Here is a 20,509-nt window from a genome sequence, read left to right as displayed (position 1 = left end):
TCCTTGATATGGGAGTAGTATTAAAGTCTTGGATGACTTGGGCTCTGCAGAGAATTGCTGATTGTTATAATCTCGTTATGACACTGTTGTATAGTTTAGTCCCTTCTAATCCACAGCTGTAAAAACTCAGTGCTGCAGTACTGGTTAGATTCTCCCATATCCTTTCTCAGTCTATCAGTATCTGCTTTATTACCTTTTTTAGGTGTAGTTCCACTTTTCTTGCACTTAATGTGACTGCTGCATAATAAGAACATTTTTTCCAAATGATTAATCTTATCACGTATAACCTAGCTAATAGTGGGTTTAAGGAAGCAATTCTTCACTCCCTCAATTCCGAAGGCTGGAGATTTGAGAGTATTTGGCATTCAGCCAATTTAACCAACCATTGCTAGAGCTAGCTTAAACACATGAAGCACTATTGGTCCCTGGTCTCCTCTGCTTAAAGCACTTGCTACTCCAGGATAACATCTGGCTCTTTCTCCTCGACCAATTGTTGTCTTAAACCCCTCAGCCCTGCCTCTTCTGCTGCCTATATCCTATTCTGCACCAAATCTTGTTCACCCCTGTGCTCGCTGACCTACACTGGCTCCCAGGTCCCCAAAGCCTCAAATTTAAAATTCTTATCTTTGTACCCAGATCCCTCCATGGCCTCGTCCCTCCATATTCCTGTAATCTCCAACCCTCAGATCTCTGTGTTGCTCTAACTCTGGCATCTTGAGCATCACAGCATTCACCCCACCATTGGCGACCATGCCTTCAGCTATCTAAGCAATAAATTCTGAAATTCCTCTGCCTCTCCTCCTTTTTAATATGCTCCTTAAAACCCATCTCTTTGCCTGAGCTTTTAGTTACCCCTCCTAATATCATCTTTAGCTTGGTGTTCAACTTTGTCTGATTACGTTTCTCCTAAGCAGCTTGATATGTTGTTCTACAATAAAGGCACTAAATAAATGCAAGGTGATGTTCACAACTACTTGATATCAACAATTTATATTACAACACTAAAGTACAGCACTCATATAGATGTACATAACACAACACTTTTCAAGGGGAAGAGGTGGACACTAAGCAGGGAATGAAGAAGTTGAGGGAGAGAACCTAGAGGCATGGTTAAATAGATAGATTACAGCTAGGCTTTTAAAGGCAGGGAGAAAGATCAAGTAGTTTTAGAGGGCAGGAATGTCGTGGCTGAAAGATTGTCATCTGGTGGAGTGGGAGCAAGCAGTAATGCCATGTCCGAGCAGTGCAAGTCATTAGAAGGCGTTTCTCCAAATTGGATGCAGCGAGGCACAGAGAACTTAGCGGAGCTTGGTGAGGGCAGGGGTGATGGATGTGTGTGAGCGAACTCGGACTTCCAAGTTCTCAATTGACTGAAGTTCGGGAAAGGTGCAGGTAAGTGAGGAGAAGATTGCAAAAACCGATCCTAGAGATGATGATGACGGAGGATGTGAGGATGGGGTGGAACTGGTCAGTCTTCCTAACTTGCTTCTGGTATTTGAACCCTTCACATGCACTTGGATATACGTGGCGGCTTACACTTCAGACTGCTTTCTGCACTGATGCTTAAATTTTACCTTTGTCTTCAGGTCAAACGCTCCAGAAGTAAAGGAGGATTGGCAGGTCCTGATGGCACCAAGTCTGTTTTCGGTCAGATGTGTGCTAAGATGAGCTCTCTAAGTCCTGATAGCCTGTTGCTCCCTCACCGTGTTTGGAAAGTCAAGTTTGTCGGTATATTTAATTTCTCTCTTTATAATATTCTGATGTTGCTTAAACAGAAGTTAACTCCCAGTTCAGTGAGAGTCCAAGAGGGTGATTGTAACCTATAATTTTCTTATGATACTCCTGGATATGTGCAGTTTGACAGTGACCCTCACATCTCTGCTCGATAGTGCAGTTATTTCCCTCCCCTAAAGGCATGACTCAGGGTAGTTAAAATTTCAAGGGCATCTGGTACTTTAACCAAGTACCCGATCTCCATGTGTGAGCATTCACTGTGAGTGCAGGTGGACTATTTAATGGAAAGCATCACACCCAAGCCTAATCTTGACCTTGCCTAATGTTCACATGTGTACTTTCTAGCACACGTTAACTGGATTGTAATCGGGGTGAGTAGCCAGACTGATTGACTTGTCCCTCCCACCTCCTTTATTTTTCCACTCTGTGATCCAAGGATTGAGGATATTTGTAGCACCATAATTGCCTTTCCAACTGAGATCAGCGAACTCAGTACAAACCAGGATCGAATCTGGACAATTTCTGACCTGTGGCTCAATACACCACCAAGAAGTACAACCTGAGTTGGATAGAGGAGTTTTAAGAGCACATCGCTTTGCCAAAAATGGTGTTAGGATTCCACTATTCTCCAGAACTCTCTGCTAAAACGTTGCCTGTTGCCAAATTTCTTCCATTCTACCTTGATGGAACAAAGTAAATTCGCAACTCAAGGTGGTCTTCTTTGGGAATTAAATTTTAGTTAAATTCATCATGTATTGAACTTGGGTTGTGAAATATATCTCCTTATATTATCGGCTTGCTGATTAGGAACAGCCAACTATAGGTAGAGCCCATTCTCCCTGTGGCTGTTCTGTGAGCTTCTGTGCATAGCATTACCCTTGATGTTATCTGTACAGGAGCAATGCGGAGTTAAATGTGTGCTTCCACTGAGCATTATTGTCTTTATCCGACCTCTCGGGGCAATTGAGAGTTTCAGTGCAGCTAGGTCGTAACATTCCCATCTGATTTTTTTTTTTTCCTCTGCTGCTTCACCATAGTTCATATGTACACTGAGGATGAACGAACATAAGAACATAAGAAATAGGAACAGGAGTAGACCATAAGGCACCTCGAGTCTGCTCCGCCATTCAATAAGATCATGGCGGATCTGATCATGGACTCGGCTCCACTTCCCCGCCCGCTCCCCATAACCCCTTATTGTTTAAGAAACTGTCTATTTCTGTCTTAAATTAATTCAATGTCCCAGCTTCCACAGCTCTCTGAAGCAGCGAATTCCACAGATTTACAACCCTCTGAGAAGAAATTTCTCCTCATCTCAGTTTTAAATGGGCGGCCCCTTATTCTAAGATCATGCCCTGTAGTTCTAGTCTCCCCATCAGTGGAAACATCCTCTCTGCATCCACCTTATCAAGCCCTCTCATAATCTTAGACGTTTTGATAAGATCACCTCTCATTCTTCTGAATTCCAATGAGTAGAGGCCAATGAATGAGGAAGACTGTTCATTTACTTAGAGTTGGTGTGGTCTTCCTCGGTCTTTTTATATATAGTTCAAACTTCACAGACGAAGCTCTTTTCTTGTCTTGTCAGTTCTCTTTCTGACTGAGTGAAACCTGAAGCTTTCAAATTATTTCCATGCGTGTTTTATTTTCTCATTGACTTAGCTATCTTTTTACTGCTTTCTCTAGTCCAAGCTCTGAGACATGCCTCTTGTATACAATAGGGGTGGGGAAGAGCACTGCCTTAGATCGCCATGTGTGACACTAAGCACCTAAACTGACAGAACCCCTGGATGTTCTTCCCTGTTGAATGATGAGAATATTCATCTGTTTGTCAAGGTTAAGTGATGTTTTTCATCACTGATGTCTCCCATTTAGCATATGAAATTTACCAAACACAAAATGTATGCCACTCTGCAAGGATTCCGTGTATTGGTTGTTGAGGAACCGTTCGTGTATTGGTTGTTCAGGTACTGTTATCTGACTGAAACCTGTTGTCCTTTTGTCCAGGCGAGTCTGTGGATGATTGTGGCGGTGGTTACAGTGAATCTATTGCAGAGATGTGCGAAGAGCTCCAGAATGGTTTGACGCCATTGTTGATTGTTACCCCAAATGGAAGGGATGAATCTGGAGCCAACCGGGACTGCTTTCTATTAAATCCAGCTGCCAAATCGCTGCTCCACATGAACATGTTCAGATTTCTAGGTATGTGGATTATTGGTATGGCTTTGTGTTTATGCAGTTTAAAAAAAAAACTTAAAGGAAGAAAGTCAAAGTATAAAGGCTCAAATATATTCACAAGTATAGCTTCCCTAATAGGCTCATGAGTAAATGCATCATCTTGTGTGGCACTCAGCCATATAGCCCAGAAAGGTTGTATGTTTGATTCTCTGTCTGCTCTCAGTTAAATGATTTCAGCTGGTAAAACTGATAATGGCATTGCAATTGATATCAGCTCTCTGGCTACATGGGGCAAAATCAGTACGGGTTATCACTCCTGATCGCTATCCACTGATGCCACAAATATGCATGTGTTGGCTGAGGATGGGATGAGGCATAGGTGAATAGCGTAACAACACTTCCCATCAAGAATGGCTACAGGCACAAGGTATCAGATGCTGACTGGTACTCATCTCCATTGGAACAGACTCCACCGCAATGGAATGCCTGAAGAAGAAAGTTAGAAAGGGCAGGCGGTGGAGGTGGGGTGGGGGTGGGGGGAGTATTACCTCGTAGGAAATACTTCCATTTAGTGGCATGATCCTAATGTCTGTTTATATAGTTCATGGTTGAGGCTTGGTAAGATGCCAACTGCTAACGCAATTATTAATGCTTTGGACTGGCATGGATGCAGAGGTGTCCGTGCTGGGACAAGTTAATATTGGTCAAGTACACAGCAGTAACCAGCTGATAATATTTCTTGAATTGATTTGGGACCCCTCTGGATCAGCATTTGAATTGTGCATTAATGAATTATACACTTGTATATTCTTTATTTGATCATCTGATTAGGGTACTTAAATGGCAGGTTTGCACTAGAGCAAGAAATTGGTCATGGAATTTCCAGTTTAGAAATTAGTATTAATTTTCTTTATTTTGAATAGTATACATCCAATAATACTTCATCCTGGAATTACTTTGCTCCCCTTTCTGGGGTGTATAAACAGAGCGCCAATCTGCCTCTTGGCAGTGAAAGTTCAAATCTACCCCATTGGCTCCATTCAAAGAGGTAGGACTGGAATCGGACAAGGGCAGTTCCACAAAGCTGGGCAATGGAGGAAGCTGTCATTGACAGTCACAGGCACTGACTTTGTGACTTTGGCCAGGCTTGTGATCGGGAAGATACAGTCGAGAGATTGGGGAAAGTAGCTGGGAGGTTAGAATTTGGCTGACAGTTGGAGAGAACTGACGAGTCAAAGGTATATTTTGTTTGAGGAGAAAGTGATGACAACAGTTTTAAATGGTATCTAAGGAAAGAGAATTATTAATAATGCCTACCGTCACGGGTGCCAGGAGGGGAAGTTGAGTAGGGAGGTGATCAGGGCAGCAGGAGGTGGATCTTCTGGAGAAAATAAGGCAAAAGAGGGCATGAGGTCAGATTGGGGAGAAACTGCAGTGATGGGGTATCGGGGCTAGAATGGGTAGGGGACGGAGGGAGATCGGGAAAGGCATAAGGGAAGGTAGCAGCAGAACCACCTGTATGAATGGTCTCAGTCTTAAACTAAGGAACCCATGAGCTCTCTGCACCTGGTATTAGAGGGAGGAGTGTGGAGTAAGGTGTTGCGAAGCGTGTTGTCTCTAAAGAAAAGGAGCCATGGGTTATTCTTGCTCTCCCAAATGCTCCTGAAGTAATGGGTGCTTTGGCTGAAAGGAACGAGGCATGGTAATGCTTGACATGGTTGAGTCCGATCTGATGATGAATGTACAGTCTAGATCTGTACCAAGTATGTTCAAGTTTCAAGAGGCCCTCTGATTTGAGGGAATGAAGATTTGCACTATACTGGGGGAATAGTAGAGATGGAAATGGTGAGCAGTAGAGGCAACAAAGATATCAAAGTCAGTTGAAAGAATAGCTAAGTAGCAGGATGTCAGGGTGGATGGAGGGCCAGAGAAAACGTAGTTGGGTGTTGGAGACTGAGCTTAATGAAGGAGCTAGCAGCAGCTTTTTTTCCAAGAATATAATGTGACTGCAGGAGGCATTTGGAGTACATCCTTGAATGGACGCTGATTGGCAGGAGAAGAGTCGGAAGACCTTGATTGATTTGGAAAAGAATAATTACATCAGAGGAAAATGCATTCAGTTGATGAAATTGGACAAAAGGACGGCAGTCTTTGAAGATCAAGCTAGATGGAGGAATCTGATTGCAGCTTTACCCGTCACCAGCCAGGAAGAACAAATTGAAAATGCATAAAATATAGAGTAACTTTTAACCTCTTGGAAATCTGAAGACGTTTGATTTATGCAAAATCAGATGTACTTCATTTTGTTTTTAATTTTTAATGGCCTTTGAGAAGGTGAGCACTGAATTTTGCAAAGTGCAACTAGAGCAAAGTCTGATCCAAGATTTGCTGCAGACATACCACACTGTACATGGAAAGTTTAAATGGAACACGAGAAAAGGGCACTTCCTTGCTGTTTGTGATCCATTCATCGATTATCTTGTTTCACTTCCAACAAAGAATTTATCCTGAAACTTTCTATTTGTGCCCTCTTTGTTAGGTGTGCTTTTGGGTATTGCTATACGTACTGGCAGTCCTCTGAGTCTCAATTTAGCTGAACCTGTGTGGAAGCAACTGGCAGGAATGAATCTAACAATTGCTGACCTGAGTGAGGTAAATTCTAACTTTTCTTTCTATACCTTTAACCCTTGTGTTTAATACATATGTTATGAATAGACACATTTGAAACATTTTTTTTTGGCTGGAGTTGGAATGCTATAAATTCTTAATTTTTTTTATTCGTTCTGGGATGTGGGCAATCGCTGGCAAGGCCAGCATTTAATTGCCCATCTGTAATTGCCCTCGAGAATGTGGTGGTGAGCTTCCTACTTGAACCGCTGCAGTCCTTGTGGTGAAGATACTCCCACAGTGCTGTTAGGGAGGGAGTTCCAGGATTTTTGACCCAGCGATGATGAAGGAACAGCGATATATTTTCAAGTCAGGATGGTGTGTAAAAATAAAATGGGGAAGGTGGCTCAACCGTGGCTAACAAGGGAAATTAAGGATAGCGTTAAAACCAAGGAACGGGCATATAAATTGGCTAGAAAAAGCAACAAACCTGAGGACTGGAAGAAATTTAGAATTCAACAGAGGAGGACTAAGGGTTTAATTAAGAGGGGGAGAATAGAGTACGAGAGGAAGCTTGCAGGGAACATAAAAACTGACTGCAAAAGCTTCTATAAATATATGAAGAGAAAGAGATTAGTAAAGACAAACATAGGTCCCTTGCAGTCGGATGCAGGTGAATTTATAATGGGGAACAAAGAAATGGCAGACCAATTGAACAAATACTTTGGTTCTGTCTTCACGAAGGAAGACACAAATAACCTTCCGAATGTGCTAGGGGACAGTGGGTCTAGTCAGAAGGAGGAACTGAAGGATATCCTTATAAAGCGGGAAATTGTGTTCGGGAAATTGATGAAATTGAAGGCCGATAAATCCTCGGGGCCTGATAGTCTGCATCCCAGAGTACTTAAGGAAGTGGCCCTAGAAATAGTGGATGCATTGGTGATCATTTTCCAACAGACTATCGACTCTGGATCAGTTCCTATGGACTGGAGGGTAGCTAATGTAACACCACTTTTTAAAATAGGAGGGAGAGAGAAATCGGGTAATATAGCCTGACATCAGTAGTGGGGAAAATGTTGGAATCAATCATTAAGGATGAAATAGCAGCGCATTTGGAAAGCAGTGACAGGATCGGCCCAAGTCAGCATGGATTTATGAAAAGGAAATCATGCTTGACGAATCTTCTGGAATTTTTTAAGGATGTAATTAGTAGAGTGGACAAGGGAGAACCAGTGGATGTGGTGTATTTAGACTTTCAAAAGGCTTTTGACAAGGTCCCGCACAAGAGATTGGTGTGCAAAATCAAAGCACATGGTATTGGGGATAATGTACTGACGTGGATAGAGAACTGGTTGGCAGACAGGAAGCAGAGAGTCGGGATAAACGGCTCCTTTTCAGAATGGCAAGCAGTGACTAGTGGAGTGCTGCAGGGCTCAGTGCTGGGACCCCAGCTCTTTACAATATACATTAACAATTTAGATGAAGGAATTGAGTGTACTATCTCCAAGTTTGCAGATGACACTAAACGAGGTGGCGGTGTGAGCTGTGAGGAGGACGCTAAAAGGCTGCAGGGTGACTTGGACAGGTTAGGTGAGTGGGCAAATGCATGGCAGATGCAGTATAATGTGGATAAATGTGAGGTTATCCATTCTGGGGGCAAAAACACGAAGGCAGAATATTATCTGAATGGCGGCAGATTAGGAAAAGTGGAGGTGCAACGAGACCTGGGTGTCATGGTTCATCAGTCATTGAAAGTTGGCATGCAGGTACAGCAAGCGGTGAAGAAGGCAAATGGTATGTTGTCCTTCATAGCTAGGGGATTTTGAGTATAGGAGCAAAAAGGTCTTGCTGCAGTTGTACAGGGCCTTGGTGAGGTCTCACCTGGAATATTGTGTTCAGTTTTGGTCTCCTAATCTGATGAAGGATGTTCTTGCTATTGAGGGAGTGCAGCGAAGGTTCACCAGACCGATTCCAAGGCTGGACTGACATATGAGGAGAGACTGGATCAATTGGGCCTTTATTCACTGGAGTTTAGAAGGATGAGAGGGGACCTCATTGAAACGTATAAGATTCTGACGGGACTGGACAGGTTAGATGCGGGAAGAATGTTCCCGATGTTGGGGAAGTCCAGAACCAGGGGACATAGTCTTAGGATAAGGGGTAGGCCATTTAGGACTGAGATGAGGAGAAACTTATTCACTCAGAGTTATTAACCTGTGGAATTCCCTGCCGCAGAGAGTTGTTGATGTCAGTTCATTGGATATATTCAAGAGGGAGTTAGATATGGCCCTTACGGCTAAAGAGATCAAGGGGTATGGAGAGAAAGCAGGAAAGGAGTACTGAGGGAATGATCAGTCATGATCTTATTGAATGGCGGTGCAGGCCCGAAGGGCCAAATGGTCTACTCCTACACCTATTTTCTATGTTTCTATGTAACTTGGCTGGGAATTTTGTATGCAGATATTATAATTAAAGCAATATTCCCATCTCAAAAAACAGCCATTGACCGCACTGCCCTTGAGAACTACCACCCTATCTCCAGCCTCCCTTTCATCTCCTTGAATGCATTATCTCCCAAAATCCTTGTGGCAACTCCATGTTTGAATATCTCCAATCAAGTTTCCGCCCCTGCCACAGCACTGAAATGTCCGTAATCAAAATCGCAAATAACTTCTATGATTGTGAACACGGTGCAGCATCCATCCTTATCCTTCTCGATCTCTCTGCAGCCTTTGACATAGTACACTACAGCACCATCCTCCAATACCTCTCCACTGTTGTCTAGTTCAGTGGACAGCCCTCACTTGGTTCCATTAGATAGGCTCGCCTATCTAATTATAGTCAGAGCATCTCCAGCAATGGCTTTTCTTCCCGTCCCTGCATCGTTACCTCTGGAATCCCCCCAAGGATCTTTCCTTGGCCCCCCTCCTCATGATCATTTACATGCTTCCCCTTGATGACATCATCCGCAGACAAAGGGTTCCTCGTATGTACACTGATGACACCCAGCTCTACCTCGCCACCAACTCTATCAATCCCTCCACTGCATCAGCATTGTCTGACATCCTGTCCTGGAAGAGCTGCAATTTTCTTCAGTTAAACATTGGAAAAACTGAAGCAATTGTCTTATTTTGTATCAGTCTTCATGGTAGAAGACACTAAAAACATCCCAATAATGAATAATCAAGGGGCTATAGGGAGGGAGGAACTTAAAATAGTCACTATCACTAAAGGAAAAAGTACTCGGTAAAATAATGGGACCAAAGATGGACAATTCCCCTGGACCTGATGGCTTGCAATCTAGGGTCTTAAAAGAGTTGGCTGCAGGGATAGTGGATGCATTGGTTGTAATCTATCAAAATTCCTTGGATTCTGGAGAGGTCCCAGTGATTGGAAAACCGCAAATGTAACGCCCCTATTTAAAAAAAGGGAGACAGAAATCAGTAAACTATAGACCAGTTAGCCTAACATCTGTCATTGGGAAAATGCTGTCGTCCATTATTAAGGAAGCAGTAGCAGGACATTTGGAAAAACATAATACAGTCAAGCAGAGTCACCATGGTTTTATGAAAGGGAAATCATGTTTGACAAATTTACTGGAGTTCTTTGAGGATGTAATGAGCAGGATGGATAAGGGGGGGACCAGTGGATGTGGTGTATTTGGATTTCCAGAAGACATTCGACAAGGTGCCACATGAAAGGTTACTGCACAAAATAAAAGCTCTTAAGGTTGGGGGTAAAATACTAGCATGCATAGCAGATTGGCTAACTAACAGAAAACAGTGTCGGGATAAATGGGTAATTTTCCGGTTGGCAAACGGTAACTAGTGGGGTGCCGCAGGGATCAGAGCTGGGGCCTCAACTATTTACAATCTATATTAATGACTTGGATGAAGAGACCAAGTGTAATGTGGCCAAGTTTGCTGATGATACAAAGGTGGGTGGGAAAGCAAGTTGTGAGGAGGACACAACAAATCTGCAAAGGGATAGACAGACGAAGTGAGTGTGCAAACATTTGGCAGATGGAGTATAATGTGGGAAAGTGTGAGGTTATTCACTTTGGCAGGAAAAATTAAAAAGCAAATTATTATTTAAATGGAGAAAAATTACAGAATGCTGTTGTACAGAGGGACCTGGGGTTCCTTGTGCATGAAACACAAAAAGTGAGTATGCAGGTACAACAAGTAATCAGGAAGGCAAATGGAATCTTGGCCTTTATTGCAAAGGGGATGGAGTATAAAAGCAGGGAAGTCCTGCTACAACTGTACAGGGTCACCTTATTTAAGGAGGGATATACTTGCATTGGAGGCAGTTCAGAGAAGGTTCACTAGGTTGATTCCTGAGGTGGAGGGGTTATGAAGAAAGATTGAGCAGGTTGGCCCTATACTCATTGGAGTTTAGAAGAATGAGAGGTGATCTTATTGAAGCATATAAGATACTGAGGTGGCTCGACAAGGTAGATGCAGAGAGGATGTTTCCCCTCGTGGGGGATCTAGAACGAGGGGAGGGGGACATAGTTTCAGAATAAGGTGTCGCCCATTTAGAACTGAGATGAGAAGGAATTTCTTCTCTGTGGGTTGTAAATCTGTAAAATTCTCTGCCCCAGAGAGCTGTGGAGGCTGGGTCATTGAATATATTTAAGGTGGAGATAGACAGATTTTTGAGTGATAAGGGAGTAAAGGGTTATGGGGAGCAGGTAGGGAAGTGGAGCTGAGTCTAGGATCAGATCAGCCATGATCTTATTAAATGGCGGAGCAAGCTCGAGGGGCCAGATGGCCTACTCCTGCTCATATTTCTTATGTTCTTAATCTCCGCCAATAACTCCTAGCCTTGTCATCAATTTCAGGCATGACTATTCCAATGCTCTCCTGGACGGCCGTCGTTACTCCACCCTCCTTAAACTTCAGCTCATCTAAAACTCTGGTGCCTGTATCCTATCCCGACCTACATTGGCTCCTGGTTCCCAAATGCCTCAAATTTAAAATTCTCATCCTTGTGATTAATTCATTGCCAAGGCCTTCCCCATCTCTGCAACTTCTCCAGTCCTGCAGGCCTCTGAGAAGTTTCTGTTTCCCCAACTCAGGCCTCCTGTCGATGTTCATTGCTTTTGCATGCCATTGGTGCCTTAAGCTGTCTCGGTCCCAAGTTCTTGAATTACCTTCCTAAACCTCTCTGCCACATCACATCTCTCCTCCTTTCAGACCCTCTTTAAAACCCCTGTCCTTGACCAAGCTTTCAGTCACCTCGTATTTCAGCTCCTAGTATTTCCTTCTTTGGCTCAGTGTTGATTTTTGTCTGATCCTTGTGTGAAATTCCTTGGGGTGTTTATTTTTACATTAAAGTCACTATATAAATGCAATTTGTTATATATTAAGGCTTTGGTTGCATTTAAAAATATATATATTATTTAGCCCATGTTCTTGCACTTAGGTTGACAAAGATTTTATTCCTGGGCTCATGTACATCAGAGATAATGAAGCTACAGCTGAGGAGTTTGAGGCCATGGCTTTGCCCTTCACAGTGCCAAATGCGAGTGGTCAAGATATTCAGCTGAGCTCCAAGCACTCGCATATTACGTTGGAGAACAGGGCTGAGTACGTTCGGCTGGCCATAAACTACAGGTAAAGTGAATCATTCAGCAGCATTGTCTTTCCACAGATATATTTCACTGGCTTACCCAGTTATAGATGGTGTTCTATAGTATTGTAGTCATGGATGATCACTGCATCATGAGGTGTTGCTACAGTATTACATTATTTTAAGTTCCTAAAAGCTATGCTTAATAAACAGTTGTAGTAAAAATAAGTTTTCTAATGTGGTGTGCTTTGTCTGTTGCAGGCTGCATGAATTTGATGAGCAGGTTGCTGCTGTCCGGGAGGGGATGGCTAGAGTAGTCCCTGTACCTCTTCTTTCCCTCTTCACTGGCTACGAACTGGAAACAATGGTACATTCTGACAGGCTCTAAACTGAAAATTCTCAATTACATGATTAGTTTAAACATAAAGGATGGCACTCCTTTATTTTTAATCCGTGCTTGTTGAGAATTCATTTTTGAACAAAATGTTGAATTGGTACAAATGGTTTTTACCTCGTGGAGGTTTGTACTTGCAAGTCTAATGTTCACCTTTGCTTCATGATTATATGTAAGATGTGCTCAGATGATGGGTTTTCAAATGGGGGATCCATCGTTCAAATTCCCTTGTCACCAAAAATGTTCCTACACCAGTAATTCCATGAACATGGAACTCACCTTAACATGGTCTCCGTGCGGCCTAACCAGTGGTCATTAAAGGAGGTTGCCACCAAAAAGGTAAATTTGTTAAAAAAATACTTGACTGAATGTGGAGGTCCCAGCTTCACTACAGCACCGTAATCTGTTTCCAACTCCCACACGGCTTTCTCTCCTTCCCCATCGCTTTCCCCTCCTTCCCTGATCGGTTTCCTTTCCCTTCCCTCCCTCCTGATCGCTTCACCCCCCCACTCCTTCCCGATCACGTTCCCCTCACTCCCCTGAGCCCCGTTGTCAGCGATGCAGTGGCCTGAAATCCAATGCCGATTCATCGGCGAGCTGCTTAGGGATGACCAGCATCCATCCGCAGCTCGTCGGTCTAATTTAGATGAGGCCTGAGGCCCAATATTGGGTGTGCCTCGGGCCTACCCGTGCCAGTGCAGGAATTATTCCCTGCATGCACCCAATTCACGCTGGCAGGCCGGCTTGATTCAGGGATGGTTGTAGGAAAAAATTGTTCAGCCCAATTTGTCCAGCTTTTGGGATTAGGAGATGGTGAGTAGCTTTGTAATGAACATTATGTGTCAATCCCTTGCCAGTTGCAGTGTATGAAATTGGATTACTCTGCACATTGGCAGAAACACAAATCTGTGGTCTCTTTAATTGAAAACATTTTAAGGTCCAGGATCTTCCTGGATCTCCAGCAGTAGCAATTTTGGTTTATTTTTGGTAGCGAGAGTTTTTCCAAATAATTAAATTATGTTTTTTATAGTAAAATGGCAATATAAAATCTTACACTGTTTGCGATTTCAATATAAAGTAATAAGCTATGGAAATGATTTGATGTGAACTGAACTGAATATCCTGTTCATTGTAACATTGCAGGTATGTGGAAGTCCCGATATACCACTTCATCTTTTAAAGTCTGTAGCCACGTACAAAGGAATAGAACCGACTGCTCCGTTAATTCAGTGGTTCTGGGAGGTGATGGAATCCTTCTCCAATACTGAGCGCTCACTCTTCCTGCGTTTTGTGTGGGGCAGGACGCGACTCCCTAGGACAATTGCTGACTTCAGAGGCCGGGATTTTGTTATTCAGGTAATGCTGATAGATAAAGAAACAATGATGATGTACCAGAGATGCTTGAGCTTCCAAATTCAGTGTTATCTGTGGCTCAGTTGGCAGCACTCTCCGCTCTGAGTCAAAAACTTGAGCACAAAAATCTAGGCTGACACTCAGTGCAGTACTGAGGGAGTGCTGCACTATCGGAGATCCTGTCTTTCAGATGAGATATTAAAGTGAGGTATCGTCTGCCTCTCGGGTGGATGTAAAAGATCCCATGGCACTATTTTAAAGAAGAGCTGGGGAGTTCTCCTCAAGTGTCCTGGCCAATATTTATTCCTCAACCAACATCACTAAAACAGATTATCTGGTCATTGTCACATTGCTGTTTGTGGGACCTTGTGCGCATATTTGTCGCGTTTCCTACATTACAACAGTGACTGCACTTCATAAAGTACTTAATTGGTTGTGAAGTTCTTTGGGACGTCCTGCGATCATGAAAGGTGCTAAATAAATGCAAGTCTTTCTTTACTTCCTTCCAGAAATTATATCTTGGACCATATTAGGTTATAGAGTCTTTTATGAAAAGTGAAGGTAATGATAGGGAAATTGGAGATTGTCACACAAGATTACAGTGCTGGCTGGCCGGATGGCTTGGTGAGTATTTCTAATGAACATACAGAGCAGGAAAATCCCGGGTGTTGGTCCATTCCAGGTCTGTACTAAGTTAGCCAATCTTAGCCACTATATCAACACTATAATTGACCTCATTACTCCTTGGTTAGGATTAGGGGGACGGGAAACCAGCCAGGATTTGTGCATTGGAAAGGAGAAAGAGATAAGAAACCAGATTGACCGTTGGTGTGAAGATGAGCCATGAGGAAGCATTAGAGAGGTTTAAGTTTTACAGTCCAGTGAATAGGTGTTGAGGGGGTTAGAAGCACATTGAAGTACCTGTATTTAAATATTGAATAGTGTTGTAGAGCACTAAAATAATGCAAGAAGGCAGAAGAGGGCATTAATAGAAACGCGCACATACAAAATTTTGCTCAATTTCTTTATACAATTTTATACTTTCTTTACTCAGAGTGAGAAATGTCTGAAATAATCTACCGGGTAAAGTAGTAGAGGCAAGGTTCTTTGGTTTGCTCACACTGCAATTAATTCCAACGATGGGGAGTCAGCTTAATAGGGGAATAAGCTTCGATGGGCCTTTCTTTGACTTTTATATTCTGATTAACTTGCTGAAAGTGCTCACATATGTTTCATACAAAATAACCGTGGCTGTGATGCTATCTCCACCGGCACTCGCTAGCCAGGCTCTCGTGAAGAATGGCTGCTTGGGTGACATAGATGGAAGACTGCCGCTGTTTGTGGAGCTGTACCTCAGCATGAATCTTCTCTTTGAGGGAAGGAGGACCAAGGAGAGAAGACAGGAGGAAACAAAAACCTGTATGTGCTTAAATAGGATTCCAGTCCAGGTGGACAATTTGTTGGGTATATTCAAGGCTTGAAATAGATTTTTGGACTCTAGGGGAATCAAAGGATGTGGAGTTGAGATCGAAAATCAGCCATGATCCTATTGAATGGCGAAGCAGGCTCAAGAGGCCATATGTCCTCCTCCTGCTGCTAATTCTTCTGCTCTTCTGTTGGGATAGGGTACTGGTTTGCTTTGATGGTTAACAATGACTCTCTTTTGCTTTTTGTGGCAGGTGCTGGACAAGTACAACCCTCCAGACCACTTCCTTCCTGAGTCGTACACTTGTTTCTTCTTGCTGAAATTGCCCAGATACTCGTGTAAACAGGTGTTGGAAGAAAAGCTGAAGTACGCTATCCATTTCTGCAAATCAATCGACACAGATGATTATGCTCGTATTGCACTAACCGGAGAGCCGGCCGCTGACGACAGCAGTGACGACTCCGACAATGAGGACGCAGACTCTTTTGCATCTGATTCCACACAGGACTACTTAACAGGCCATTAGAGGAAGGAGGAGGGGGAAAAAAAAGAAATTAGACTTGAGATCAAGCAACATCTTTTTGGGTGTACTTTTGGGGTAACAACATCTTTGAAATATGCTGCAGGAATTTAGATTCTCTTCAAAGAACAAAGGTGGATTCAGACGGTAGAATAATGTGGAAAATTTACAGAGTTCCCAGAACCGCAGTGGACAAATGTAATTATTTATTGCTAACAGTAACCGACTAATACTTTAGAGCCAATGTGTAATTTAGAATATGGTACTGTATCCCTCACAAACTTGATGCATATGTTTTGTTTGATGAGGTTTTACTTTTCTTTCACAATGCTGCACAACCATAGACACAGAATTAGATTTGAAAACCTCTTTGTGTTTACTGATGTTTTTTTTTAAATGTCTTTTAGTCCAGAGGTAATATAGTGACATTAAGTATCACCCAAGATGAGTCTCTTAAGCCCTTTCACTGTGGTAGGGCGCAATGTTAAGTTGTTTTGGGGGCTCAAAATAATTGTTGTGTTGTGTATTTTTTTTCCCTGCTGTATATTGAGATAATGTGCAACAACTGAAATAGTATTATAAATACTATGTAAGCTGACTTTATTAGCAGTGTTTGTTTATATGACTGAACATTTTGAATGTTGTATCATTTCAAGTTCGATATTCTTAAAACAATAACACATTACAAATTGTCTCACCTCTATTACTTCTGGTCTTTTTTTTTTCCCCTGAAGTTTTAAAATTCTGCTAAATGTACACAGATTAGCTCCCCTGTAAGGTACGAAGGCATTCTACTTACATAGACAAATGTACATAATTTGATATTGTGCCATGTATACACATAAGGTAAAGTCGTTCATTTTCTTGTGAATAAAACATTGGTTTAAACGACTTAAGTTAAATCGATCCCAATTCTTAATTTATTATACCCCACATGTTGTTAATAGTCCCACTATGAACTTCTCTGGCATGGCTTTCCAAATTGGATTTCCTTGAGACAGGAACAGCAGTAGGCTATTTTGCATATTGAGCCTGCTGTACCATTTCGATAGCCATGCAACTCTACCTAGGTGTCAGCTGTGGCTCAACACACTCCGTCTCTGAGTGAAAAGGACTTTCAAGTTCCACTCCAGAAACTTGAACACAAAATTTCATCTGACACTTCAGTGCAGTACTGAGTGTGCTGGCTAATATTTATCCCTCAATCACCATTACTAAAACAGATTATCTGGTCATTACATTGTTGTTTGTGGGACCTTGCTGTGCACAAAGATGCATTTCCTGCATTGCAACAGTGATTATACTTCAAAGGTACTTCATTAGCTGTAAAGTGCTTTGGGATGTACTGAGATTGTGAAATGTGTTATATAAATGCAATTTTTTCCTTTTTATCCGAGATCTAATTCCTTGCCTATTCTCAATTTCCCTTAATACACTTACTTCTCAAATACTGAGCTTTTTAAACACTTAAATTTATTTTGAATCTACGTTTTCACAATCCTTTGTGTGGAGAATTTTTTTTCTGGATGTATTTTTAATTGGTTAAGCTCTATTCCCTTATAAACCAGGTATATTCCCCTCCCCAGCCAACTCATCAGGATGAATTTGGCAGATGCAAAACCTTGGCTTCTGTTCATCCCAGAGCTGAGCTTCAAATCGCACAACCTATTCATCACCAAAACCACTTGCTTCCACCTCTGCAATATTGCCTGCCTCTGTCTCCAACTCACCCCCACTGCTGCTGAAAGCCTTATTCCTACCCTTTTCACCTCTAGGTTCTCCTTATTGGCCTTCTATCTTTCACCCACTATAAACTCTTAACTTATCCAAAACTCGGCTATCTGTATTCTGACCTGCACTAAGTTCTGCTTGCTTCTCAGACCTGTTCTCAAGGATCTATATTCATTTCTTTTCCCCCAACCAATTATATTTAAGACTTTTGTTTTTGTATTCAGTTGATTCCATGCCCTTTTCCCATCCTATGTCTGTGACCTCCTCCAGCCTTGTTTCCCCTCTTGCACCCTTTGGTCCTCAACTTTGGCCTTTTGTGCATACCCCTTCCTTTGTCTTGCCACAGGCTTCAGTTGCCTTGGCTCTACTCTCTGGAACTCTGTCTGAAGTCCTCAGTCTCTCCAATTCCCTCTACTTTAAAAATGTTCTCAAACTCCATTTATACGATCACACTTTTGGCCACCATTCCTAACTTGCACCATTGCTTTGCATCTGTTCCTTTATTCCTTTTATTTTTCTCTACTTTTCCCCCAAAGTAAAGTACATAGGTGTGATTTTTAAATTAAATACATGTTCCTAGAATCAATCATAGAATCGTACAGCACAGAAGGAGGCCATTTGACCTATTGTGCCTGTGCCGGCTCTTTGAAATAACTATCCAATTAATCTCACAGCAGCAACACTGTTGTTGCTGTCAGTTGTCTAATTACCAGTGTTCTTTTTTCTTGCGGGTCTTTTTCATGTTGAGTTGGTTTCAGAAACAAGTCAACTTTTTTGTGGCAGATTCGATAAACTGTTATGTGAGTCAATGAGGTCTGCAGTGTTCTAGAACACTGATGATGAATTGCCAACCTGAATCGCCAATAGAATTTGGTAGCTGTTTTAAAACCCAAAACGCATGATTAAAGATGGCTCAAGAGAAGTGAATTAATCTGAATTGCCTTGTGATCCCCAAGTATTGTAAATGGAGACCTTTCCGCAATTGATCACATTCTATCTCTCGGACTACTCTATGCCTGAGAACTATTGATTACTCTCATGAGTGTCATGAAGCTGTACACCAGTGACATAATCAGAAAGATCAAGAACAGAAGGAGGCCATTTGGCATATCGTGCCTGTGCCAGCTCTTTGGTAGAGCTATCCGATTAATGCCACTCCCCTGCACTTTCCCCATAGCCCTGTGTTTTTTTTCCTTCCAAGTATTTAACCAATTCTCTTTTGAATGTTATGATTAAATCTGTTTCCACCACCTTTTCAGGCAATGTATTCCAGTCATCATAACTCGCTGTGTTTTAAAAAAATTGTTTCCTCATGTCGCCTCAGGTTCTTTTGCCAATCACCTTAAATCTGTGTCCTCTGGTTACCATCCTTTCCGCCACTGATTTACTCTATCAAAACCATTCATGATTTTGAACAACTCTTATCAAATCTTCTCGACCTTTCTGCTCTAAGGAGAGCAACCCCAGCTTCTTCAGTCACTCCACATAACTGAAGTCCCTGGTATCATTCTAGTAAATCTCTGCACCCTCTCCAAGGCCTTGACCTCCTTCCTAAAGTGTGGTGCCCAGAATTGAACACAGTACTCCAGGTAAGGCATAACCAGTGTTTTATAAAGGTTTAGCATAACTTTCCTTGCTTTTGTACTCTTCTATTAATAAAGCCAAGGATTCCATAATTTTTTTTTAAACAGTCTTCTCGACCTGTTCTACCACCTTCAAGGATTTGTGTATGTACCCCCAGGTCTCTCTTCCTGCATCCCATCCCCTTTAAAATTGTACTATTTAGTTCATATTGCCTTTCCTCATTCTTCCTATCAAAATGTATCACTTCACATGAATGGGAACTGCTGCCAATAGTCCTTTTATCCCTGTTCGTAGTGTCACAAGTTGCCATTTTACAGCAAATAGCTGCTCCGAAGGTACCTCTTAACCATCAATCCGATTATCATAGAATCATAGAAATTTACAGCACGGAAGAAGGCCATTTTGGCCCATCGTGTCTGTGCCGACCGAACAAGAGCTATCCAATCTAATCCCACTTTCCAGCTCTTGGTCTGTAGCCCTGTAGGTTACGGCACTTTTAAGTACATATCCAATTATCTTTTAAATGTGGTGAGGGTTTCTGCCTCTACCACCCTTTCAGGCATTGAGTTCCAGACCCCCACCACCCTCTGGGTGAAGAAATTTCCCCTCATATCTCCTCTAAACCTTCCCCCAATTACTTTAAATCTGTGCCTCCTGGTTGTTGACCCCTCTGCCATGGGAAACAGGTCCTTCCTATCCACTCTATCCAGGCCGCTCATAATTTTATACACCTCAAATCAGGTCTTCCCTTAGCCTGTTCCAAAGAAAACAGACCCAGCATCACCAATCTTTCCTTATAGCCAAAATTCTCCAGTCCAGGCAACATTCTTGTAAATCTCCTCTGCACCCTTTCCAGTGCAATCACATCTTTCCTGTAATGTGGTGACCAGAACTGGACACAGTACTCCAGCTGTGGCCTAACCAGTGTTTTATACAGTTCAAGCATAACCTCCTTGCTCTTGTATTCCATGCCTCAATTAATAAAGGCAAATATTCCATATGCCTTCTTGACCACCTGGCCTGTTACCTTCAGTAATCTGTGGACCTGCACTCCAAGGTCCCATTGTTCCTGTACACTTCTCAGTGTCGTACCATTTAATGTGTATTCCCTTGCCTTGTTAGACCTCCCCAAATGCATTACCTCACACTTATCCAGATTGAATTCCATTTGCCACTGTTCTGCCCACCTGACCAGTACATTAATATCTTCCTGCAGTCCGCAGCTTTCTTCTTCATTATGAACCACACAGCCTATTTTAGTATCATCTGCAAACTTCTTAATCATACCCCCAACATTTAAGTCCAAGTCATTGATACATACCACAAAAAGCAAAGGACCCAGCACTGAGCCCTACACAACTGCACTGGATACAGCCTTCCAGTCACAAAAACACCCATCAACCAT

The 20,509-nt window shown here is 42.4% G+C and overlaps 1 protein-coding gene across 10 annotated transcripts in view; it reads left to right on the top strand.

The window, feature by feature from the left end:
- The window catches only part of herc2 (HECT and RLD domain containing E3 ubiquitin protein ligase 2), a 286,911-nt gene extending 270,428 nt beyond the window's left edge, over positions 1 to 16,483 (top strand). For all 10 annotated transcript variants that reach the window (XM_070892466.1, XM_070892467.1, XM_070892465.1 and 7 more), the window contains 7 exons: positions 1,587 to 1,728; positions 3,742 to 3,936; positions 6,452 to 6,564; positions 11,950 to 12,140; positions 12,358 to 12,463; positions 13,634 to 13,846; positions 15,523 to 16,483. In XM_070892466.1, the coding sequence (XP_070748567.1) occupies positions 1,587 to 1,728; positions 3,742 to 3,936; positions 6,452 to 6,564; positions 11,950 to 12,140; positions 12,358 to 12,463; positions 13,634 to 13,846; positions 15,523 to 15,795 (1,233 nt within the window). In that variant the 3' untranslated portion in view covers positions 15,796 to 16,483. The remainder of the gene's footprint in view (positions 1 to 1,586; positions 1,729 to 3,741; positions 3,937 to 6,451; positions 6,565 to 11,949; positions 12,141 to 12,357; positions 12,464 to 13,633; positions 13,847 to 15,522) is intronic.
- Positions 16,484 to 20,509: the final 4,026 nt, after the last annotated feature.

This window comes from Pristiophorus japonicus, chromosome 10 (assembly GCF_044704955.1).
Source record: "Pristiophorus japonicus isolate sPriJap1 chromosome 10, sPriJap1.hap1, whole genome shotgun sequence".
Classification (NCBI taxonomy): domain Eukaryota; kingdom Metazoa; phylum Chordata; class Chondrichthyes; family Pristiophoridae; genus Pristiophorus; species Pristiophorus japonicus.
Note: the sequence above shows the minus strand (reverse complement) of the source record. Positions and strands in the feature narration are given on the sequence as shown.